General features: G+C 35.5%; 1 protein-coding gene across 3 annotated transcripts in view; it reads left to right on the forward strand.

Annotated features, from left to right (window-relative positions):
* Positions 1-771: 771 nt before the first annotated feature.
* The window catches only part of ercc6 (excision repair cross-complementation group 6), an 81,922-nt gene continuing 57,262 nt past the window's right edge, over positions 772-25,431 (forward strand). The window contains exons 1-6 of one of the 3 annotated variants that reach the window (XM_039773812.1): positions 772-827; positions 2,898-3,296; positions 4,258-4,378; positions 15,013-15,121; positions 19,617-20,331; positions 23,618-23,746. In XM_039773812.1, the coding sequence (XP_039629746.1) occupies positions 2,908-3,296; positions 4,258-4,378; positions 15,013-15,121; positions 19,617-20,331; positions 23,618-23,746 (1,463 nt within the window). In that variant the 5' untranslated portion in view covers positions 772-827; positions 2,898-2,907. Of the gene's footprint in view, positions 828-2,731; positions 2,777-2,897; positions 3,297-4,257; positions 4,379-15,012; positions 15,122-19,616; positions 20,332-23,617; positions 23,747-25,431 lie in introns of those variants that run through there. The other 2 variants (XM_039773822.1, XM_039773831.1) reach the window with 2 other exon arrangements.

Consider the following 25,431-nt stretch of genomic DNA (forward strand, 5'->3'; position numbering starts at 1 on the left):
ATATAGTGTATATATACATCATTTTTATTTTGTTACATATTTTTACATATACTGTATACATTTATTTTTTTACATAATATCTCCTTGGAAACTTTATTGTTTATTAAAGAAAACCGTTCTCCTTTTATTCTCAATTGTCATTGCATACTGATAATACTGTATTTAATAATAAAAGTTTACTTAAGGGAAGGAAGAACGAGGTACATTCCATCCATGCATCTTCAAGTGTAACACAGGAACGAAACATGGAAGTCTGAGAAAAACGGATGGATATCTAAAACCTTTTTAGTTAAGATTAGTAAAGTAACTAACATTATTTTTGATCAGAAAGCCTCTTGCAACAACTTTATAAAATACATTTTGCCTTTTTACTTGATAGTTTTTCAGTATTAAAATACATTGTGTCGTTTTTGTAGATACTCTACTTAAAGTAATTTGAGTGACATCTAGTGTTTACTTTTAACCATAGGATTGAGGTTTAAGCAAGTTTCAATTAATCGACTATTATACTTTTGTGGGATTCTGACTAAATACATTCATTCACTCCAATAATGACGTTGTTTTTACCTGGTATGCATTATTTCGATTTCTATAGTAAGGCAAGGTGTGCAAAATTGTCTTAGAACTTGAGCACGCTCGAAACACTCTAACAGTGTTTTTGCTCATCCTGTACACAAGAGGGCGGACTTGAAAGTAAGGACAGTTTTAGTCAATTGCTTGCTCACGCGTCTTTTTGTTTAGAAGAGTCTTACGTAACTGTTAGTAGCGGAAGACGAGTAAAAGAGGGAGGGCTTTTATGTTTTATTATGTAAGGAACGCATTGAAAGGTAAGGGGTTCATATTGTGAGAGCTGTTGGGTTCAGCTAGTCTCTGATTTGTTGCTACTGTGCCAAGTTGAAATTCGTATAATTGCTGAAAAGTCTGTCCCTTTGATAGCTTTAAATAAACTTGAAGAACCGAAAAACGTCCGTGGAATTTGTTGTAATCATTACTCAAAGCGGCTTCTGTGCACGAACCGTTTAAACGTGGAACACAAATGTGTGATATCACTGACAAGATGATATCAGTTGGAAATTGATTAAAGAAGTCTTGAATATCTAATACATCAGTTAACGATTAATATATTATAATTGCTAATTCATATTTTAGCTATTATACGGTTTTCTTTGTCCCTGCTTAACATAAATCAGTTAAGTGGAAAGAAAAAGAAGTTCTAGAATTTTGCACCCAAATTTGTTTCACGAAACTAAAGGTTAACATTTTTAGGATCTCAGCTAATAGTATCGTAGCAATTCAAAAAATGAAATTTCCTTACCTGCGGTGCCCGCTGTGTATAAAGATCGTTGAAAGAAATCAGTGAAAGTCACATTTGTAATCCTTAATGGTACATTTTTATACGTTTATTTCATCATAAATAAACTTAATTTGAATTGTCATTGTTTGATCCTAGCTCATTTTATGTGCAAATATAAACGAACTGTTCATGGTACATTAGATATTTATCAGCGTGTCTATGTATCTAATAATTGATTACAAATTGACCAATTGGGATTGCATAGCTACCAACATGTTTGTTTGTCGTTGTAGCTTGTGGTTCTTATTTTTGCTTTCAGTATGGTGTTTGACAGTTCAATTCAGATAAAGTATGTTATCACTAGAATGAAAAGGAAACTAAGCATATACAATTAAAAAAAAATATTTAATAATGAGCAAAAATCACATTCATTTCAGCTTTGAAACATCCTAACTTGCATGTTTACTGTAAAACAACAACAAACTACTAATATTTATCATACTTATCAAAGTCTCAACATCAGTGCTTTGTTTTGCTAAAGGGTGGGTAATATTTTTAATTGCTGCTTGTCGTCAAACTGACCACTCTTGTAATTAAAGTCTTTTGCTGTGAAATTGTGCTGATGGTCGCTATAGCATTGGCCTGCATTAGAAACTCAGGGCCTTAGTTTACCACTATGCATTTCTATTTATTGTTTTGTACTCATCCATTGCTATACACCCCATTCATATGGCCCAAACAGGTGCAAGAAAGTTGCTAACATGCTGCTCTTGCTGGTGTATAATTTCAGACAAAAGAACAATCAAACATCACCAATTTTATTATTTTTAGACCCTTATTTGGTATTTTTATTATTATTTTTGATTTTTTTTCTTACTCCAGCAATCAAAAGACACACAGATATACAGACACACACAGACACCTGTCCTTTTATTAAGGAAAATAAGCCAAATACCTCCCTGAAGGCAGTTGCTTTCTGTTGGACGTATTCAGTATTAATGTTAGCAGTGCACAATCTTTTGGAGTGTACTGTATTTTGTAATGCATGTAGTAATAAATTGCACTGCATTTTTCATTCCAACAGATGGTGCATTTTACAGCTCCAATACCAAATGGAATATAACAGAAATACAGTAGCTGGACGGACACACAGACACTTGTTCGTTTTGTTAAGGTGGATGGTTACAAAATGATCTCCGTGTTTATCAAATAAGCTTGTAACTGGAAAGACATAAGTAGAAAGATACAGCTTTGGTTGTTAATAGTTTTAAACAACCCTCAAGATTTTATTAAATGTCTTAGTAAAGTGAAACTCACATACATAGGCACGTTTCAGGGATCAAAATTGGTAATTAACCAGTGAATTTATTAAGACTCCTATATTGCCATGTGATTATGAGATTTGTTGTAGCCAGTAGCCAGTGTTAATGTCATGGACAGCCCTGTCAACTGTCTGCAGTTTCTCAAGATTGGTTATACAGGGTTATTATTTTTTTTTAATACTTGCTGTACTTTGACTTTTTCTGTTTTTGTTTTTCAGCAATAATGACTTTTACATAAAAGATTAAATGATTTATTATGTCTTTTTTATACTTTGATGCAGTATTTCTAAAATGGCAGCAGATGGTATTGGGGATCCAACTCTATCCAAGCAGTCAAATGCCAGCAACCCTTCAACTATAAGAGGTCAAGAAGAAAGTTTGGAAAATGAATCCAGTAAAGAAAATGTGGAAGTGCCATCATCATCATCATTTTCATTGTCTACAACAGAGGCTTCTAAAAAGTCTCAATCTTTACTGCATATTAATAGATATCAGATCCAGACTGTGGAGCAAAGTGCTCAGGCTGCAGAATTGCAGGGTCTCGGAGTGGATGTTTATGACCAGGATATTCTAGAACAAGGGGTTCTCCTGCAGGTGGACAGAGCCATTAATGAAGCAACTGAAGCTGCAAAAAAAGCTGAAGCCGAGAAGGAGTATCAAGCAGTGCTGGATGACTTAAGGTAACAAATGACCTGTTCAGGAGATACATAATCATAGGTAGAAAATAAAGACAAATGCATGAAACTTTGGGACCAAATCACTTCTTTCTTAATTTTTATTATGCTGCTGAAGAGTGATGAAACAATGTGGAGGAATGTTGATGCTTGAATAGCAAGGTCCTAAGGTGGATACTATATCTTTAAATTCTTAAGCCTGACAACTTGCTTTATTTACACAAAATAATAATAATTTTAAGTGCTCTTGCTTACTGGACAAAATTCCACACTGAATTTTTGTCTTTCTCATTTGTTAAATTTCTTGTTCTAGACATTTGCTTTTTTCTTTTAGATCTGCTTTTTTATTATTTAAATTTGATTTGTGTTGTGCAGTAGGCATCCTTTACTCCAGTGAAATACCCATTTAATAGAAACCAAAGAAACCAAACTACCTTCAGACAGTAATACTGTGTTGTCATACTTTTTGATAGTATTAGAGCACAAATTTTGTAACAGAGTGTTATTTGATAAAATAAGCTTTATTTACTTTAAAGTGTGACTGCATCTATTAATTAATGAAGTCTTTTTTTATCTGATGTATTCCTTTTGTGCTTTGCATAAAAAAAAATATATACTTAAAAATGATTGTATATACACAATTTGTTGTTATACTGTAGCTTCTTACAGCCCTGAATTGAATTTATTGGATTCAGGAAATGGACATACATATCCAACTGTCAAAAAACAATGTTTTTTTGTAGTTTCTTCAACAGACAGTGCTGTAATGGTGTGCTTGCAAAATATTTCACATTGTGCACATTTTTAGAAATTATATTTCACAATAAAGCAATAATATTGATCAACAAATGAACAAGAAATTAGTAAGCTCTGGCTAATGTAACAGAAAAGTGGCAACAAATTATATAGACATGTTGTTTTATAATGTATTAGAAAATTAATTCTGAAGTATATTTATGTGTTGTAGGTCCTCTACTGCCTCTTTAAATCAAGTGAATAGGATTATTCAAACATTAGCTCCTCATGCTGCCAACAGTAAAGACATCAGCAGGAAACTTGAATCTGTAAAACGACAGAAAGAAAACAAGGTAACATATCTGTTGTGCTTCTTTTACACTTGCGGATTTATTAACAGCATATATTCAGGTATAAAGAATAGTTTCCACATAGTTTTACTGCTTTATAAATACAAACTTAATTTTTAACTGTTATTTAATTGTTTGCATGACATTTCACAGAAGGGTGTTCCTAATCACTGGCTGTATATCTCTTGAAAATTGTGCAAAATTGGTGGAATAGTTTTAAATTATCTATTTAGACTATATTCTAATGTTCTTTTCAATCACATCCAGGAGTCTGGTACTTCCTATAGAGTGCCATGCTAGACGCTGGTGATTCTGTAATTAAATACACCAAGCTGCAAGGTTGCATCTAATCTGGTAGATGAATAGATAAATGAAAGACAGTTCTCCTTCAGTGTTCTGTGGGAAAAATGTGTTTACATTATGATGTGGTTTTATATTGCTTTCTTGTGCCCGACATTTGTCCAGGAGATGAGAAAATAACTTCTATTAATATCATTGCTCAGGGAAACTGATGCAATACTTAAATTTTAAAATCAATTGAAACCGTTACTTTCTTGAAGAGGTTCCATGGATGTAGTAGACTTAGAAGTCTCTTGATTCTTTGCAGTGTGAACAAGAACATTGTGCAATCTCATCCCGTAAACAGACAAGACTGATTTCTAGTATAACTTGCTTGGTAGCAGTTTCCATTGACTGCAAGCAAAATATAGTGAGGCGTACATCTGCTACCAGAGTGGTATTATGCCAAACAAAGATCAAGAAATAATTACTAGTGTACTGCTCAGTGTATAGTGTATGGGGGCATGGATGAATATAATCACAGTTTAGTTAGTTAGTAAACCTTTGGGCAGTCAGTGATGCAGCCAATGTCTAAAAGTTGGGACACTTGGTCCAAATCAAACCACTGGTACAATGGCATTGAAATTGGGTAGTGCTCCCTAGGTTTAAATAATAATGCTGATAAGCCTGTTTGTTGGTAAATATTAAGAATCCCTAAGCTGAAATGTCTGGGAGTAGAAGTATTTCAGATATTTTTAGAGTTTGAAATATTTGCATATTTTGAACATGTGCATCTTTGTAAAACCTCTGCTCTAAGTTCCTTCAGTCTGTATACTTTAAACTACCAGGGTTTCAGGGAGAGTAGAAAAGACTTGATGCTCTGAGAAAACAAAAAGCTTAATTAACCATTATCTTTCAGATCTCAGTAACATAAGTTAACTAAATCTTAATGATTAATTAGTGAATTATCATGAGCATGGCGAAAGAAGAGACAGACACACACTCAAGGAGACCACTTCAGCTACTTGGCTCCACACATCTGAGAGGTGCTTCTGTCTGCTAGGATATCTTTGTCATTTTGACCACTGTATTACTGTATGGCATAGCAATGGAAAATAGAGCTTAGGTAAGCATTTGGGTCTATGGCTATACAAGGTATTAAGAAACAGCGCCTGTATTCTGGCATGATGTTTGCTTTTCCATTTAGACAGCTATGTTAACTTCCTTAAGTTATTTGTTTAGATGTGCAGTCAGAAGGTGGATGCTGTGTAGCCTCGTCTGTGTTTTTACTGGTATTGTTGGGCAGATTTGTGAAATCTGTATCTCCTATGGCTCTTTTTTATCAATTCATTTAACAGCGTTCCTTTTCACCTCCTTTTGACAGGGTGTGACATATCCATCCACTTCAAATGCATATATTACAATTCATATTTTTATGAACATTGCTGCCAATTCTTTCATCCTTACATCGACTCTATCCTCGACATTGTCATCGTAACTGAAAAACTGTGATTTCAGTTTCAGAAGAGCATTTTGGGCTTTGGAATTTCGGATTAAGGATGCTCAACCTGTATGTACCAGAGAATATAAGCAAGTGTGATTTAAGGATTTTGTTTACTTTTTCATTAACACACAGCTTGCAGAATCAGAAATATTGATTTTAAAAAAAGAAAAAAAATTCACATTAGTCCATGTCACAGCACTATGCCTCTGCCGGTTAAGAAACTTTCCATGTTATTTTTACAGTCGTATGGCCGTGAGTTGAAATTAGTCCTACGTAGATCTCTGTTGGAGACCCCCCTTTTGAGGAATAATATATCAGTCCCTTGTCACTGGCTTAGCAAATAATTCAACTTTTTTGCAGTTGCAAACCCTGTTCAGTTGCAAACATAATCAAAAATGCCCATCTCTAAATATTAACCTGTTCTTCTTTCTGATTATTAGTCTGTTCTTCTTTCAGTAATATTATTATAATTTTTTATACAATTCCACTGCAGCTCCGTGCACTATGCACTAGTTACAAGTTTAGCACAGTTAGAATACAGGAAGAGTAACACAAAAATAACATGGAAACAATGAAAACAGATATTGAGCCTGTTGCTGACACTAAAATGCACAGGCTGCAAAGAAGACAAAAGAAAATATAAGAGCCTTAATGAGTGCCAAACAAAACAGCAGCTATGATTATTTAGATATATGAACAGTATTCGCAATTACTCTTTGAAGCATGTACTGTTCTAAAAAACCGAGTCTTCCACTTTGATTTAGATTTTGATACTGAGTTACGGACTTAGCTTTATGATCTTGATGGGTAGATCATTTGAGAGTTTCTTGGCACTATTGCTGTGCATCTTTTAGACCTGTACTGAGGACTTTATCCACCATCCATCCATTGTCTAACCCGCTGAATCCGAATAGGGTCACGGGGGTCTGCTGGAGCCAATCCCAGCCAACACAGGGCACAAAGCAGGAACCAATCCTGGGCAGGGTGCCAACCCACCGCAGCTGAGGACTTTATACGGACGATTATTAACACAGGGAGATTAGCAGATACAAATCTTGTAGAATATAAGACATGCATAAGTGAAAACTTGTACAGTATATTTTGTTATATTTCAATATTTTAAGCAACTAGGGGGCTCCGCCCCTGCATACTTCGCTCGCCAACCCTATACACCAGCACACGCAGGTCTGTGCTATGTACCAGCCACTCTGTGTCTCTGCCACTCGCGTTGTGAAGAGGGGGGCTGAACGCACCCCAAGGAGACGCAGTTGCTCCTCCGAAACCCCCTCTTAAACGTTAATACAATGGGAAGCAAATACAGTTTGCTCGTGATCTGCATCTTGCGCGGCACACTTCTGTCATATCACCTATATCTATATATTCAACCTCTTTTTGCTTTTACCTTTTCATCAATATCGTACTGAATTTTAATTCCATGTTTGGAATTACATTGTGACAATGCAGTGTATAACTGCCCGTGAGAGAATATTGTTTCTTTCTCTCTACAGGAAATGTGTCTGACAATAGCATTCACACAAATGAGACATGATTGAACCGTGTGTGTGGTTATATGGGCAGGACTTTTTCAAATCTCTTTGCATAAGCTCTTGTCTTGGGGGGTTTGAAATTTTCTCTTGCGGGATTTCACTTTCACCAAACAACAAATCTTTTAGTTCTCGCAGATACGCCTCTTCATTGGGAAGAAACACTACTTTCTTTTTTCCCTGATGGCAACATGAATTAGACGATGTACAAATGTACTTAAAGTTTAAATCCGAATAATATATTCAATCTCTTTTCGCTGTTCCGTTATTTCACAGAGTAATAATTTCCATTTGTTTGCGCTAATGCGATCTTGACTATCCTTTTTTTGAGACTTTAGAATTTTTGTACTTTCATTATCTCTAACCTGCTTTGCATGTGTATGGCGCCACCCCGGGCGTGGTTAAATCTCATGGCACAAAGACTCATCTTGCAGGACGTGAAAGTTTCTCTCTGAGAAAGTCACGTCTTGTCTCCTTCCAAGATTTTTTTTTTTTTTTATGGAAAGATAACATATTATGGTTTTCAAGTAGCTCTATGTTTAAAGGGAAAGAAACAACTACAATATAATACAAATTACTTTTTGCATCATGCTGTTCACTGATGCAAGCACGGAGCGCTGTGAACAGTTCTCTGTTAAAATATAGATTATACTGATTACTAAATACAGTATTTGGTACGCATATAAATGCATATTTGTTAAAGCGCACAAAGAACAAGGTAGAACAGATTAAACATAAATGGAAAATAATATCTGTCCATTTTTTAATTGATGAACTATGGCCATGTGACAATTGCGAAGGATAAAATCATAAAAGATCAAATCAAAAATAAAGTCAAGAGTCCTAGAGACCTCGGCCACCTGGCCATCTACACACTCCTATGTTGCCTATAGTGGAGTCTGTGCTGGCCGTCCAATCTGATGCGAGAATCTGTCCATCTGATGATTCTATCACTCTTTTATCTGAGATGGCTTTTCTATATGCAGAACAGCATCCTGGAAGTAGAGCAGTCAGATTCAGAAATAAGATTGGTGGAGTATACTATTGAGCATCATATTCAAAGAATATGAATGTTAATTTTATTAATCAGAAAACAGTCTGGTTATCAAACAAAATGAATTACACTCACACTGAGGACTTGGTGTTCATGATCCAAGGGTTAAAAGGTGCATGTAAGTAAGAATAATTTTAAGATGCTGTTAAGATCTAAAATATCAAATTTTAATTAGCCTGGTGGAAATCTCATCTCAGTGAATTATAGCGCATTGTGTATTGTTAGCAGATGTACTTTGTTCATAACTCTTTAATCACAGCTAGATGATCCGTAGTAAGAATTTGGTGTGAGTCCAGAGGGGCAGCAAGAATGTCACCAATTAAGCAGTGATTACAGATTTTGTCCTGTTTTCATTACTTTGTTTATAATCAGCATGTTCCAATAACAAGTTGCCTAGCAACATTTGGGAAAAAAAAAGGTTTTTTTTTTTTTTTCATCATTTACCACTTTGTATTGTCTTGTGCCATATTTAAATTGTAACATTTTTATATTGTAGTTACATTGATGTGTGAGAAATAAAAGCAGATAAATAAAAGGAGCTATTTTTGCAGTTTTCCTGCGTAACATCATTGTGCTATTATTTGTTTGGAGGTTTGTCATTGTTTATAGGAAATTTACAATTCCCATGCATCTGAAAAAAGTGCACAGTTTTAATAGATGTTCTGATGATTTAAAGCCCACCATGTATCCACAATGGAAGATTCTTATTAATATATAAAGTATAAGGAGATAAAAGAATATGACATGTTCTTTTGATGTTAGCAAAGTCGGGGAGTTATATTCCATTTCTGCTTTTCCCAGTTATGTGATTCTGTTGTGTGTTTTGTGTATTTGAATTGTTGTTGGGATTATGTAGTTTCACACTGTGGTGTATTACAGACAGACAGTGATGCTTCCTTTCAGACCTTCTGCGCAGCCTCATATATACCAAATCAGAAAACAATTTGTCAGTGTGTTGCTAAGTTTAGACAGACATGTGCAACATTGAACAGAAAATCTCCATGCTGTCCTCGGACTTTATGAATACCTGAAAACATCCAAGCTGTAAGGAATCAATTTTGCAGTCTTCTAGATATTTAGCTCGCAAACATGCTTCTGCCTTAGGCATTTCCAACATGTCTTTGAGGAGGATTTTGCATGAGGACCTTAATTTCTATTCCATACAAAATAATGGTAGTGTAGGAACTCACTGAGAGAGGCTGGGAGAGTCATATGGAGTGTGCGAACATTCTGCAAATCGTTCATCATGATGTGAATGGTTGCGTAAATAAGCAAAACTTTTGTTGTTGGGCTGAAACCCTCATGAAGTTCATCACAGACCCCTGCACAGTGAGCATGTTACAGTTTGGTGCACCGTTGCACAATTTGGCTTTGCAGGCCCTTATTTTTTTGAGGAGGGGCAGGGACAACAGTCGCCGTCACTTTAGAATGTTACATTGAAATACAAGACAACTTTTTGCAGCTCCAACTGAAAGAAATGGATGTGGTGGATGCCTGGTTTCAACAGGATGGAGCAACAGCTTATACGGCGTGGAGATCCATGGAAGTTTTGCCTTCACATTTGCCATATCTCACTCTGTGCGATTTCTTCTGTGGGGCTATCTCAAGTTGAAGGTATACTTACACTAACCTCAGAACCTTGTAGCCCTCAAGGACACTATTCGCTACGAAATTGCCACTGTTCCCCTTGAAAGGGCCGAATGAGTCATGCGAGAGTATCGCTAATGTTGGTCACCACCTTGAAGATTTAATTTTTAAAACGCAATGTAAAAAATCTATTTTGTATACCCTTTCTTGTGTCATAATGAAATTTATTTTTGTCTTGTAGAGTTTTTGTAGTATAAACTTTTGAAATGTGGTACTTCTTTTTGGCTTACCCTGTATATCATTAAAATGCTTGGTATATTTTGTTTCATGGACAGTTCCAACAATATTTTTATTGTGATTTAAATTTTAATAACTGAACAACCGGCTGTTGGTTGTGTTTCTTTGCATGTCACATGGATCACATACCGCTCCTATTTTTATTTTAACACTTGTTGCATTTCTTATTCTCTCCTTATTTGTAACTCTACACCCCTGTCACAACATTGACGTTTCTACCACATCAAACTTTTTCTCCTGCATTCATGGATCTCCTCTCCATGCGTCAATGCTGGTCTTTTAACCTTTACCTTAATTCTTCGATCACATAATACTACTGATACATTCCAGTTGTTCCATCCACACTGCACTCCAAATTATCTCTGCATCTAATAGTTAAGGGTTTCCATTTGTTTTAAAAGCTGTCCTTGCAATCTAACTTCAGAATCCTGATCATAATTTAACATCAAATATTCAGTCTTCTTCCTATTTATCTTCAGTCCTCCATTTTTCAAAGCTTTTATTCATTCTCCAATCTTCCTTTCCACTGCCTCCTTTTTGGTACTGCACATCACAATGTCATCAGTAAAAAGCATGCATCACAGGGATTGATCATTTATCCCATGAGTCCATACATTCATATCCAGTAATGGCTTAAAGACCACCCTTGGTGCAAACATACTCTAACAGGGATCTTGTATTTTACCCCAACACTGCTTCTAACTCGGGTCCTCATTTCCTCGTAAATATCCTGGGCAATCTCGACATACTTGTCTGGTATTCCTCTCTCCCTCATGCACCTCAATCTTTTTCAATGTAAAGACTGTGTCAGTTGTTCCCCTGCCTGGCATAAAACCAAACTGCTCCTCCCAAATGGTGGTCTCTTCTTTAAGCCATCTCTCTATAACTCTTTCCCAAATTTTCTTCTGGTGTGAAATCAGCTTTAACTCTCTCTAGTTTCCACAATCCTGAATATCTCCTTTCACCTTATAAATGGGTACAATCATGTGTTCCTCCAATCCTCCGTTTTTTTTTTCCTTCTGTTCATTGATCTTCTGCATTAGACCCCATACCAAATTTACTCTCTCTTCCCCTAAATTCTTCCGAACTTCCACTGCTATTTGATCTGATCCTGTTCCCTTTCCATTTATCATTCTTTGTAGTGCCTCCTTTACTCCCTCCATCTTCATTCTTGGAACTAGCCCTTGGGACTCCATCCCCAAATAGATTACTTGGATTTTATTTGTTCAGGAGCTTTTCAAAGTACCCTTTCCATCTTTCATTCGCAGTCATGAGCACACCTTTCTTATCTTCCGTCTACTTTATCTGAGTAAAATCCTTCCCAGACTTTTTCCAAGCCTTCACTGTTCTGAAAATCATCCTCTCTCCCTAGTTTCTCTCCAGTATATTTCATTCACATCCTCCAAAGCCTATGCATTGGCTTCTTGCCTCTGCCATCTTTGTCTTCTTGTTTGTCAGCCTATGTATTTTTTTTAATCTTCCTCCCTCCCTGATTGGTAGCATGTCTTCCTTACCCCCTACTTATCCTTTATAACATCCTTCAGCTTTGTTACTCCAGTACATACTGTATCTTGCCCCAGGGTAGTTGTTTTCCTGTCATCCTACCTCTTCATCTATTCTTAAGGCAACTTTGCAGTTCTTCTCCCACCATTTTTCCACAATCTCAAATGGCTGCACTTCATTTAAAACTTTCTCTCTAAACCTGTTCCTAAGCCCTTCCTGTTTTAATCTCCACCACTTTTATCTTTGGTACTAGCTCTGGTTTTATTCTTTTGCTGTCTCTGATCTCCCAATCCATCACCACCACTTTATGATGTGCTGTCAAACTTTGCCCATTTTTGATCTTGTGATTCTTTGTCTCTTTCAAGTGAGATTTTCAAACATATTAGATACTCTTTATATACACAAACACACTATATAGTCTGACCACATTCCAGAATGACGAGAGGACAAAAATTAAAAAGAAAGAAAAACATCTGACATGGCCTTAAAAGTTATGCATTATACAGATATATTGTTTTAAGTATAAAGGAACCCCAGAAGTGTTTCTTCACGCACTCAGTGTTAGTATGTCAGAGAGAGAATTTGCAGTATTATTCATAATAGCAATAAGTTTTGCTTTAATTCTGTCCTTCACTGTTACCACCAGGGATCCAAGGTGTGTCCCATAACCAAGCCTGTCCTTTTAATTAGCTTGTTGATTCATTGGGAGTCTCTTGAAGTGATGTTACCAGCCCAGCACATCACAACATAGAAAATCACGCTGGCCATCACAGAGCTGTAGAAGATATGAAGGATGTCATTACCCCTATTAAAGCAAAATATTCTTGTGAGCAAAAGAGCCAGCTCTGCCCTCTCTTATATAGTCCTTCTGTGATACGAGACCAGTCCAACCTGTCATTGATGTGGACCACCACATTCTTGAAGGAGTTCACAACCTCTTCATCCTGAATAGTGAATGAACATAGAGGTTGTTTGGTGTGGAGAAAGTGAATAACCAATCCTTTAGTTTTGTTGATGTTTATTTGCAGACGATTCTTTGTGCATCAAGAAGCAAATTGACTGTCTCCTATACTGTTCCTCACACTCACTATTTTCTCCCTACTCTTTCCCATGTCATTTAGATAACCACCAGTAATTATCTATCCTATCTCTTGTATCACCCTAATCCCTTCATCCATTTTTGACCAGAAAGCTGCTTTCTCATCTTCCTGTCTTCTCACTTGAAGAACATATGCATAAATGACATTAACTATATTCTTATCAAGGCCCAGCATGACCCCTGCACAATGGCAAGACTATCCTTAAGATGTGTGGATACTGTTATCCTTGCACAGTTTCTCAATTGCTTATTCATATAGCTTTATAATAGCTTACAGCCTCCACCCAATTATATTGCTTTATTCTCTGTCAATTTAGTTTCCTGCGCACACAACACTTCTACCTTCCTCCTATCCATCAAGTCCACAAACTCTCTTTGATTCACAGTTATTGTCCTAATATTCCAAGTCAGACATGGCTCTGCACTTATCCAAAGCTGATTGGACGGATTCCATTATTCAAGGTTTTGACTAAAGTTTTGCAGCTGGATGCCCTTACTTGACACAAACCCTTTTCTGTCTGTCTGAGCTTGGGAATTGCACCAAGTTTGGCTGGTTTGCCCCCTTGGTGAATAGATTAAAGGGAGAGTTGAATTTAGGAAAACACTGTTCTTTATGGCAGTACAGTGAAACCTCGGTTCACGAAAGTCTCGGAACACGTACAAATCGGTTTACGACCAAAAAGTTCGCCAAACTTTTGCATCTGTTCACGACCACAGACTCGGTATAACAAGCTAGTTTCCCTTTCGGTTTGTGCGCGCCAAAGATTTCTGCACGTGTTCAGTCTTTCCCTGTGTAGCGAGAGAGATTGAGAGACACGCACGCATGAGGGAGAGAGACAGACACACACACCAACAAGAGAGAGAGACGGCTAGACGCATAAGGCTTGTTTTTAAAGAGACAGATCCGAGCATTGTTTTAACCTCGTTGTATTTAATGAAGACTTTTTTCTATTGGATTTTAACCTCTACTTCTATTTACAGTGATCGGTTTGTAGCGTGCACTGTTGCAATGTTATTTTTCTTGTTGGTTTATTAAATTAAGGATTTTTCAAATGTTAATTTTTTTCCCTTCAGCTTAAAACTGATTTAAAAAATAAGTGTTTTTAGTTGGTGGTTCGTAGCGCTACAGCGCAAACTCTTGCAGTGTTAGTTTTCTCTGTTGTTCAAGGTTTTCTCAGTATTATTCAATGTTTTTACATTTAGTTTACTATTACGCTGTGCATTCTATGGTATAATTAACTATATTTGTGCTTAAAAATCTTTAAAAAAATATATATTTACATACAGTTTGTACGGTCTGGAACGTACAATCCTGTGGTATAAATCACTTCCATTCACGACCAAATCGGTTTATGACCAAAGTTTTGGAACAAATTATGGTCATGAACTGAGGTTCCATTGTACATGCAAACCGAACAAAGTAGTAACAAAGTAACTGATAGGAGATAAACTGCCCCTGTCTTTCCATAAGCACATGAGCATGGGAAAGGCACTGTATAAATGAAATGTATAGTTATTGTATTGAAATATGAAAGACCTTGACTCTGTCAGTGTCGGTTTCTCATTTTATACAAAGCTGTTGGCAGGCTTTACTCTTATCTTTCCCCTGAACCACCCAAATGCCATTTTACAAATATATATGGTTTTCTGCTGTAAAGCTGTCATACACCAGTTTATACAAAATGTTAAGGTTATTTTTTAAAGTAAGATTTTTTAAATTTCACTTACATAAAAATTTCTATTGTGCTTTTATTGTTTTGTGATTTTTAGGAAAAACAAATTAAAAAGCTAAAGGCCAAACAGAGAAGAATACAGGCAATAATTGGTGGAGAAGACATTCAGAAAATTGAAGCTGAACTGAATGATGAAGACGATGAAGGTGAGTGAGTGTTATGCTGTGTGTTTGATGTCTGAAAAACTGTATGGAAATAATGACTGTAGTTATTTATATTTTCTAGCCTCTTTTTAGAATCATTTTTGCAAATTCTTAATTTATTTAAATAAAAAGTTCTATTGTTAGCATTTTATACCTGAATTATATTTACTGAATTCTCTTACTTTCCAGTGCTTTCTTGAGATCATGTCAGATCAGATCAATCAGTTGTTACTTCTGCTGAGGAATTACATGCCATTACCAGGCCACCTTAGAGATGTAACCTTTTATCTTGTCATGGTTTAATCCCAGTTGGCTGTGCTTGGCACACCATCTGCATTTACAGAAGACAGATACTACGTTTCAAACAGGACCTTTTATTCATATGCAGCTGCCAGAGGAACAGTCAGAAAAAAAGAACAATAATACCGATAACTTATCAAATATACATTTCAATATGTGCAGTATGTTCAGTATTTTGTAAACACTCTTTCACCAAGCTCACGTGCAATAAATTTTAGAGAGAGTGTTGATCATGGTTCTATTCTACCAGTTTGAAGATATTACTTTCAGTTTCCATACGTTACTGATGTCTGTACATGTATGTATAATGTTAGCCCATTCAGTACTTTTATCTGGATGCTACTCTTTTTGCAGTCGTTCAGTTATGAAGCCCCAAAGACTACATAGACCTCTGCTGTTGAAACGGGTTCAATGCAAGCAAGATACTATTGGTACTGATTCCTACAAGTAAAACGTCTACTGGTTTTAGACTTTCTCATAGTGGTTTTGAAAAGTCAAGCAAAATGACACCTTTTATTGGCTAACTAAAAAGATTACAATATACAGGCTTTCGAGGCAACTCAGGCCCCTTTTTCAGGCAAGAAATGGTTCTAAGACTTTAATTGATAAAACCCAGTTGTGATTAGTACTTTCGTGTGCTTGCTGGAAAGAGTTTGAGTCACTTTGCTTGTACCTTTTCTTAGTTATCAAATGGTTTACCAGAACTTCTTTGATGCTGCTGTTAAGCCATTCACAAAACTTCAGACTTCAATACATGAATTTTTACTTCTGAGACTACAGTAGGTTTGCCTTCTTGGCCTGCCTTGTAGTCATATTTGTAAACCCTTATGTTAACATAGCAAGGAAAACCTGTATCTTTAAAAAATTACACCTTTCCCACCTTATTTGTAACTCCAGTAATCTCTTTGTGAGTCTGCTGTTGTGAAAACACTAACTACCTTTTGGCATCAGTCCCATTTAACATGACATTGCTATTAAGCTCTTGAGCACGTTAAACAGTATTCCTAGGTGATGGTGAGTGCAGGTCAACATCTCCAGTGACATGCATCCATTTGACTAAGAGATTTTAAGTTTGTATTTAAGCAATAACAGCTAATAAAGAAGAAAAATGTTTTTTTTAGTGTTGTCAAAGTTAATTATTAAAACTGTCCATAAGTTTGATTTTATACAAGTGAAGTAAATGCTCAACCTACCAGACAGAATTGTTTTATTTTCCAGATACCCACACGAAAACGCAGTCAGATTAATCTTATGCTATGCTATGAACTTAAACAAAGGTCAGAATACAGACTTGAGGAGTTTATTCTTTTCTCATTGACTATTGTGTTTGGTTTGTATCAAAGTGGACACTGAACTAATTAATATACAGGTAAATTTCTGTTACAACGAATATCTTTACAATTAAATTTTCATTACAACAAAGTATTTTTATGGTCCTGACAGTTTCCCCATATGATGCGAGTCTATAGAAATCTTGTTACTACGAAGTACATTCAGCAGATACTTTCATTACAACGAAGTGCCCAAAAGACCATGAAATGCCTGAATGAATCATCCACAGAGCAGTTAGTTCTGTGGCCGCAGCTCAGTTGTGCACAACGATTCTCCAAACAAAAGCATTGAAATTTTCCTCGTACTGTTTTTTTTTTTTTGCCTTTTTTGTTTCTTGCGGTTTTCAGTGATACCTTTTGCTTATTGCTCATCAACATTTGAAAAACAACCATTGGAATTTAACTCATTGTCACCCTCCTATGGAAACGGCAGACACGAAAAAACGATATTCGTTCATATTAGAAAAAAAAATTATACATATTTGCAGCTCTCAATTGTGGCAAAAAGAAAAAAGACGTTGCCAGTGAATTCTGAATTTTGCCATCAGCGCTGTCAACTTTATTGAAAGACTGAGCAAAAAAAGAAGAAAAATCTCGGGTTACAAACATATGTGAACTTCTGCATTTGAAGACGTCGAAAAAGCAGTTTTTATGTGGCTCAGTGAGGCTTGTTCAAGAAACATTCCTATTAATATGGCACTCAGTTAAGAAAATGTGAGGTTTGTAAATTTCACTGATCTGGCCATGACACTGCCTGACTTCTGTGTCTGTGTATAGCAGAGTGGCAGATCACACTACAATAAATAAGTGTGCCATGCCTGTTTCAAGCTGAATAAAGCTGGTTTTGCTAAAGTACTGAGACTCAGCCTTGTGTTTTGGGATGCAAGACAGGGACTTCTAGCACGACCCCGATCTTTTATGATTTGCTTCTGTGTCACTGCCCTGTCCCGGCAACAGACAAACAATCTTCCACAGATGGTGCAATCGCGTTTCGGTACTCACTTCAGTGTGTTATTCCCGTTGGGTGTGGGGAGGGGGGTCTCAAGAGTTCAGAAACCTCACAGTATGAAGAAGAAAAGGATGATTCGGCTCCTGATTGATAACTGTGCTGCCCGCAACATGCTTCCACATTTAGATAATATTCGTGTTGAATTCCTCCCAACCAATTGCACAGCAGTGCTTCAGCTGTTAAATTTGGGGATCATTCGCACCCTGAAAGTGTGTTATCGCAAGTAAATGCTGAGTAAAATTCTCATCAGCATAACTTGTAGGCAGGAGGAGATTAAAATTAACGTGAAAGAAGCTATTGAAATGATTGCAAATGCCTGGGCGCACGTTAAAGAAAGCACTATAGTAACAAATACAGAATCTCATTACAGCAAAATTTTTGTTTACAACGAAATATTTTTTAGGTCGCTGGGAGTTCGTTTTAACGGAATTTTACCTGTATTAAATCTTAATAGCCAAGCATGAGCATAATTTAAGTAGAAAATTTGTGTTTTAATTTATTATAAGAGGTCCATTTCTTACTTCCATAGTTACTTTATTATGAAGAGCAACTGCAATTTCCTTTCATACTTCTAGTAAATTTATTTTGTATATGCAACTTAATAAATAACCATTGATGGATTGTTGCATTAAGAAATTAATTTGGCTAATCATACCATTTATACAGTTGATTGAAGTTTGTTGGAAAAATGAATTGGCTTGCTGCAATGTATCACCTAATTTGTACTTATTTTTCAGAGGTGTTTTACATAAGTATATTTTGGTATTATTTAGGCTTCAAGTCAAATTGTTTTACATCTGAAAGCAGAATAGATGCATTATTTGAAAAGTGAAACATGCTGACCTTTGTGCAAAAGGGTGAATAAGTTACTAATACTATACTGAAGTAGAAAAGAAATACATTAATGATGAATTACCATAAAAAAAATGAGGATACCGCTTATAAGTTGGACTTTGCCATCCTGCCATATCAACAGCACTAGCAAAATAAAAACTTGCTGACTTGCATTTATTAGAAAGCACGCATGTACAATGATAGAAAAAGGCTTGTTACAAATCTGAATGGCTGATGGGAAAAGTTATCAGTTCTTCAGTTATCTTTAGCCAGGTAATACATGCCATTGAGGGGCTCAATTACAAACCATATAGAAATAATCATTTTACCAAGAAGACGAGAGTTAAAAACACATCTAACATCAATTAATGCTGCTTTAATGTGTTGCTGGAGGCAATGTCACTTCATTGATGATTTCCTGCTCAATTTTCACAAAAAGCAATTAAGGATTAGCTCTTTTTTCATGATAATAAAAAGTAAACTGCATATGTTGATATGTATTGCATCCCTCCAAATACAATGAAAACAGTGGGTCACCTTTACCTTTCCTAATACTCTTCAACTCATCCTTGACTGTTCTTTTACTACTAAAATATTGAAAGAATGTCTTTGGGTCATCTTTTGCATTTTTTGCAATATTTCTTGCCAGCTGCCTTTTAGCCTTCCAAATATTCTTGTAACTGTTGCTTTTATATACCCTACAGTTCTTTTTTTTTTCTTTTGTATTTTTCCTTTTAGTTCTTTGTTTATCCACTTCTGAGTTCTCTTCAGTTTCTTACTGCTTCTGAATTTTGGGATTAACCTTTCCTGCATTATTCTATATGTAATTTTAACAGGTTTAACAGTCTTTTACATCTATTAGTGTCAGTTATTTTACTAACTTTGTGAATATTTGTTACCATGTGAAGAAATATGGTCAAACCATAGCCACAATGCTTGAGATTGTTGAATTTAATTTAAGAGTTAAAGTTTTGCTTGCAGTACACTAACTAACTATTTTTTTTTTCTCTCAATTTTTTTTAAGAACCTGGTCCTTCTACGCTTGGCAGTATGCTTATGCCTGCCCAGGAGTCTGAATGGGAGGAACTTATTCGTACAGGGCAAATGACACCTTTTGGCACGAAAATACCAGCTAAACAGGAAAGGAAAGAACCCCGAAAGGTGATGCTCAATGAGGCATCCGGATTTGAAAAATATTTAGCAGATCAAGCAATGATGGCTATTGAAAGAAAGAAAAAAGTTATTCACAAGAAAATCAAGCCTTATGCTTGTTCTAAAACTGAACAGAGAGAGGAGATAATTCAGGGGAAAAATAAAAGTAAACAAGGTGGGAAGACTTCAAGTAGAGATAAACAACTCAAGAAGCACATGAAGAAGTTACAGAAGAATGCATTAAAAACTAAATTTAACATGGGAATTAAAAAAGATCAGCAGTGGAACAAGCCAAAAAAGAAGTTCAGAGATAATGAATCTGGGAGTGAAGAATCTGAGTTTGTACCAAGTGATGAAATAATAGACCCAGAGGATACAGATAAAGATGATGAGTTTTTGGTTGATGAATCAGAATACAAGCTTAAGCCATATGAGAAAAAGAAGAACAGAAAGATCAAAAAATTGAATGAAGTGGATGATGACTTTTTTCCATCTAGTTCTGAAGACGAACAAGAAGGGAGTAAAAAAGGTCGTATGAAGAGATGTACAGATGATGGAAATGAAGATTTTTATAAACATCGACTTCGGTAAGTATTCACAAAAAGAGAATTTCTAATTGACAAGTTCATTTTTGAAAATGCTTACCAATTCCAAATGTTTCATTTTTAGTGTCATTTCAACAGACAAGAATACACAACAATAAATAAAAACACCCCAGATACAAAAAAGTAAAAACAAAAAAAAAAAAACAAGAAGTAAGAGTGCACATGCAAATAAATAAATGATTCAGTGTATGCTCTGCAGGTATATGGTCTCAAGAAGGCCTTCCATCCTCCAGACACATGCTAGCTGGCAATTCTGAGGGGAGCGTCAGTGGATGGGTTTTATTTACAAGTCCGTAAAGCTGAACCCGGCAGCTTTGGGTACAGCATCTTCTTGTCTATTTCAGGCCATTATTGTAAATACTCATATACTTAGTTAGAGCCATATGCTTGCCTAAAAAAAAAAAAAAAAAAAACTTTTTTGAACTGTTTTGTGAAAACCCACAGTACCCTGGAAAATACTGTAAAGTCACAGTGGCATTGTCCTGTTTTTCTTTGGCATGGCCCATAAGAATTTTACTTCAGCTGCAAATCTTAACTGCAAAACTTGACTGCACACTTATATCAAACCCCCTACTGGAGGTGATTTGGCTTTCCAGTTTGCTTATCTTTGTTTAAACTTCTGAAAGCATGTTCCAAACACAGAGGTCCCTGACATTTTAGTCACCTTTGTCAGTAAAAAAGAGCTGTCATAACTTACCTTTGTCAATCTACTGGACAAAGCTATGATATATTTATCAATGGGTGAAGTTGGCATCCAAGAAACCAATAGCAAAATGCCCACTCCTTTCTTTATAATCACTAGGGGGCTTTGCTCGCCAGCCGGGCCTGCACTACACGCAAGCCACTTTGCGTCTCTGCTGCTCGCATATGTGGATTTCACTTTCACCAAACAATAAATATTTTAATTCTTCTGGATACGCCTCTTCATTGGGACGAAACACTACTTTTCCACATCCGAATTAGATGATCTGCAAGTCTCCGACTTAAAGTTTAAATATGAACAATATATTCGATCTTTTCTCGCTGTTCCGTTATTTCACCAAGTAATAATTTCTGTTTGTGCTAATGTGATCTTTACCATCATTTTTTTGAGACTTTCGAATTTTAGTACTTTCATTATTAACCTGCTCTGCACGTGTATCTCGCCAGCGTTTTTGAATTCTTTTCACGTTCTACTTTGTTATCTACTCTGTGTCTTTTATTTCTGGCCCCAGGCATGGTTACATCTGAAAGTATCTCTCTGAAAAAGTCTCGTCTTTCCCAGGATTTTTATTTTAATAGAGAGATGTGTCACTACTAGCTAAAAGCCATCTCTGTATCAGCTAAGCCTGTGTTCAGCTTCTGTTGTCCATGGTAGACTCGCTACTATCTGATATGTGGCCCGCAACAAAAATCTCTTAATGTGCCTTAAAGACAACAGCCCTCAGCATTACCTTTATCCCTTGAGATGACAGGAACCTAACATGACTTAACATCATTTCTGCTTTGCACTTCTGGTTCCAAGGCTAATACTACTTATAATTTAATAGTAATATTAAGACTGGTGACTATAAACTGAAAGTGATACTGGCTGTTTTGGCCGCTTATGTTATGCTAGGTAACCTTTAACCTTTTATAAGTTTCTCCCACTGTATTTAATAGAAAAGATAAAATTGTGAAAGCTCCATGTACTAGACTTTAAGCTATCAACTGTCAGCTATACAGCATTTCAAACTCTGTGACATTCTTCATCACATGCAAACCCAAAGAGAGAAAAGTATACAGACTCAGAGAAACTTGTAAACAAGACAAAAATGTACATATTTTAAGTGTCTAATAGGTTGGATATCTTGTGTAGCATTTAAAAGCTGGTCCTTCCAGCATGAAAAATGTTTTCTTTGAAAATTCTTTGGCAAAGATTAAATAGGGGAAAAGTAATAAATACTGTAGGTTTGTGCAGTACCTATAAGAAAAAGGGTGCAAGTGCTTTAATTTGTTTTATGAATTTTATTTATTATCCTTTTTTATATATACTTTGTTCATAAATTGAAATGTATCCCTTCCCCTACAACACCTACTAAGACTTAGAAGAAGATGTGCAAGCTTTTCAGGCTAATTAAGTAACCCTTTTTGCTGTTAGTGCTGGAATATGGTCTTTGCACATGGTGCTGCCAGATTTCTTGGCAACTGCAGAAGCAGCACAAAAGATTGAGCTGTCATGTGAGTTAAGTGTTGTCCCATTCAGCAATTTCGAGACAAAGGGGCAAGGTTGAAATTGATTATACTCACAGTGATAAAGGATGTTGGGGGTGGGAATCGGGGTCTGCAAAGCAGAAATTGGTGTCATCTTTCTTGCATATTTTATGATCTTTTGGGGTATAAGGAAACACAGTAACAACATTAGTAATGTAGCAGTGGCAAGCTGCCAATACCAAACCATGACCCTTGGAAAATCAAAGAGCGTAAGAACCGATTAAATAGCACATCAAACACTAAAGCAGCTTAGTTTAAAGGGGGAGGACACCACTTAGGATATCAAAATTATTCAAATTTTTCATCTTGATAATAACATATCCATGTTTAATATATCTATTTGATGTATTTAGATTCAAAATGTGATATCCTTTAAATATAGTTAGCTGAAATAAAACAATATTTATAGGATGTAGCCTTTTATAATATAAATAAATGAAATGTAAATGAAGGGTTTTTGTAATTCTCAGATTGCACCTTTGTCTTAAAGCTCAAGTGCATAATTGTCTGCATCAATCTTAATTGGCTTTGTGACATAACTGCCACTGACTGCCATATTCCTGCTGTTACGCTGTATCAATTAAACAACCCAGATAGGCCATAAGAAGTAAGCTAACTAAAGTGAGATACTTGTTTTCTCAATTTAGTAAATTAGCATGAATGCCTAGAGATTTTTGCTTCACTTAAATGGGAATACATATTACTCTAAAATGTAAAGTATATTAAATCTCAGTATGGTGCCTTTGAAAATGTATGATAAATCAATATTTTCATTTTATTGGAGTTTGAATGGCAAATATTTTTAGTTTAATAAAGATCAAAGCAAGAGCGTCGTATAAATAATTACAGTAAGATAAATAAACATGCTGTATAGCTTGTAGACATTAAGCTGAGTATCATTCAACATACTGAAATATGATTTTATTTTATTTTAAACAACCTTTTTCTGTCTTCTGAAAAATTATAATGAATTGTGGTGAGACAGACTTATGATATCGCTTATTATTTTTGTATAAATGATTGTATTTACGTGTAGAAAGTGGAAGAAGCAAAGGCTAAAAGAAGCACAACGACATCATGAAGGAGGAGATGACTCTGAAGACAGTGATGCCGAGTTTGATGAGGGATTCAAAGTTCCCGGTTTCCTCTGGAAAAAACTTTATAAGTAGGTAATGAAATAAGATATAATAAATAATGTGAAGGTATTCTTGTAAATGTAGTGAAACGCACTGTTATTTTTAAAAGTGTAAATTATTTGCAGTTTTGTGATATTCTGATATTCCTGTATTATCTAAAACTGACCCATTGAATAACAAAGAATTTTATATTACTTTATTCATGTCAGTATTTTATAACCATATAAAGTTTGTAGGTTGTTGAGTGTTGACATGTTTACCAAAAATATTATTACCATGCACCTTTTTATTATTATGTTTGTTTACCTTAATTGACATAATTTTATTCTCATTTATATCACAGGTGCAACAGTAAAGTGATTAGTTAAATTGATATGTTTATTACATTTCATTAATCTGTATAGATAATATTGTCATAATAAAGGAAAAACTGTTGGTTGGTGTTAAGGTCATTCAGAGTAACGGTAATAATTTAAGATGCATATAGAAGTAAAGAATATGGTCTTTTTACTAATTTCAGATAAGCAATTGAAATCTTAAAACCACTACACCTTTAAAGGCTTTCTTGTGTGCTTTTTGGATATTAAAATGCTATGTACTATTACTACATGTGTTTTAATTAGTACAAATATTGGAAGATTACATTAGGATAATCTGAACAATGATTTGCAACTAATAAAAAGAAGACATTTTCTTTTCAGTCATGTAGATTATATTAGGTTTTAAAATCTTAGTGTAAGCATGCTGAAGTCTTGTCTGGCTGTTTGCGCAGGTTATCCAAGATACGATGGCTGGTGTTTTGTATTAAGCTTTGTATACATCTGTTCAAACATTATGCTTAATTAAATATCATAAAGACAATGTTGGTATTCAGCTATGGTTCAGAGTAAAACAAGATATCTGTTAATATGGTTTTTTCTGTTATTTTATAAACCTGCAATGTTACACCCTCCCATTCTTTCTGTTTTTTGTACTTCAAGCCACTCACTGTATTATGGTAATTGTGATTTGGAAGAGGAAAGAAGGATTTTAAACACCTTGATCATTAATTTTGTTATTCAAACTGCATTTCTGTTGGATTTAGTAAAATAATTTAAGATCAAGCAGAAACCACTGTTACCATATTAAAACGGATTATTTGGTTTCATAAAACAATGTACACTTACTTGTTTGTAGTGCAGACTTGCCCCCATTGTCCTGTAGGCAAAGCTATGAATGCAACAACCAGTAACAATGGAAAGCCTTTATGCACACAGCTTCTCTACGACCACACTGTCTTGCCGTACAGGGAGAGAGGACACTGTTACCATATTAAAACGGATTATTTGGTTTCATAAAACAATGTACACTTACTTGTTTGTAGTGTAGACTTGCCCCCATTGTCCTGTAGGCAAAGCTATGAATGCAACAACCAGTAACAATGGAAAGCCTTTATGCACACAGCTTCTCTACGACCACACTGTCTTGCCGTACAGGGAGAGAGGAATGATCACACTGTACCTTCGATTGACATTTCCTAAAATCACATAGGTAACATGTGCAGGAGTAGACTGACAGTAAGAGCAGATACTCTGCATTGTTCAGTGAATATGTGTAAGAGCACAGCATTTAGTTGAAAACTGAAATATACAGTTTTGACAGATTAAAATGGAATAAATGTGTTGTTAGGCACAGTTTGAGGTTTTTTTTTTATTTCGCCTTATACAATTTCTTG

This window comes from Polypterus senegalus, chromosome 1, assembly GCF_016835505.1.
Source record: "Polypterus senegalus isolate Bchr_013 chromosome 1, ASM1683550v1, whole genome shotgun sequence".
NCBI lineage: Eukaryota > Metazoa > Chordata > Cladistia > Polypteriformes > Polypteridae > Polypterus > Polypterus senegalus.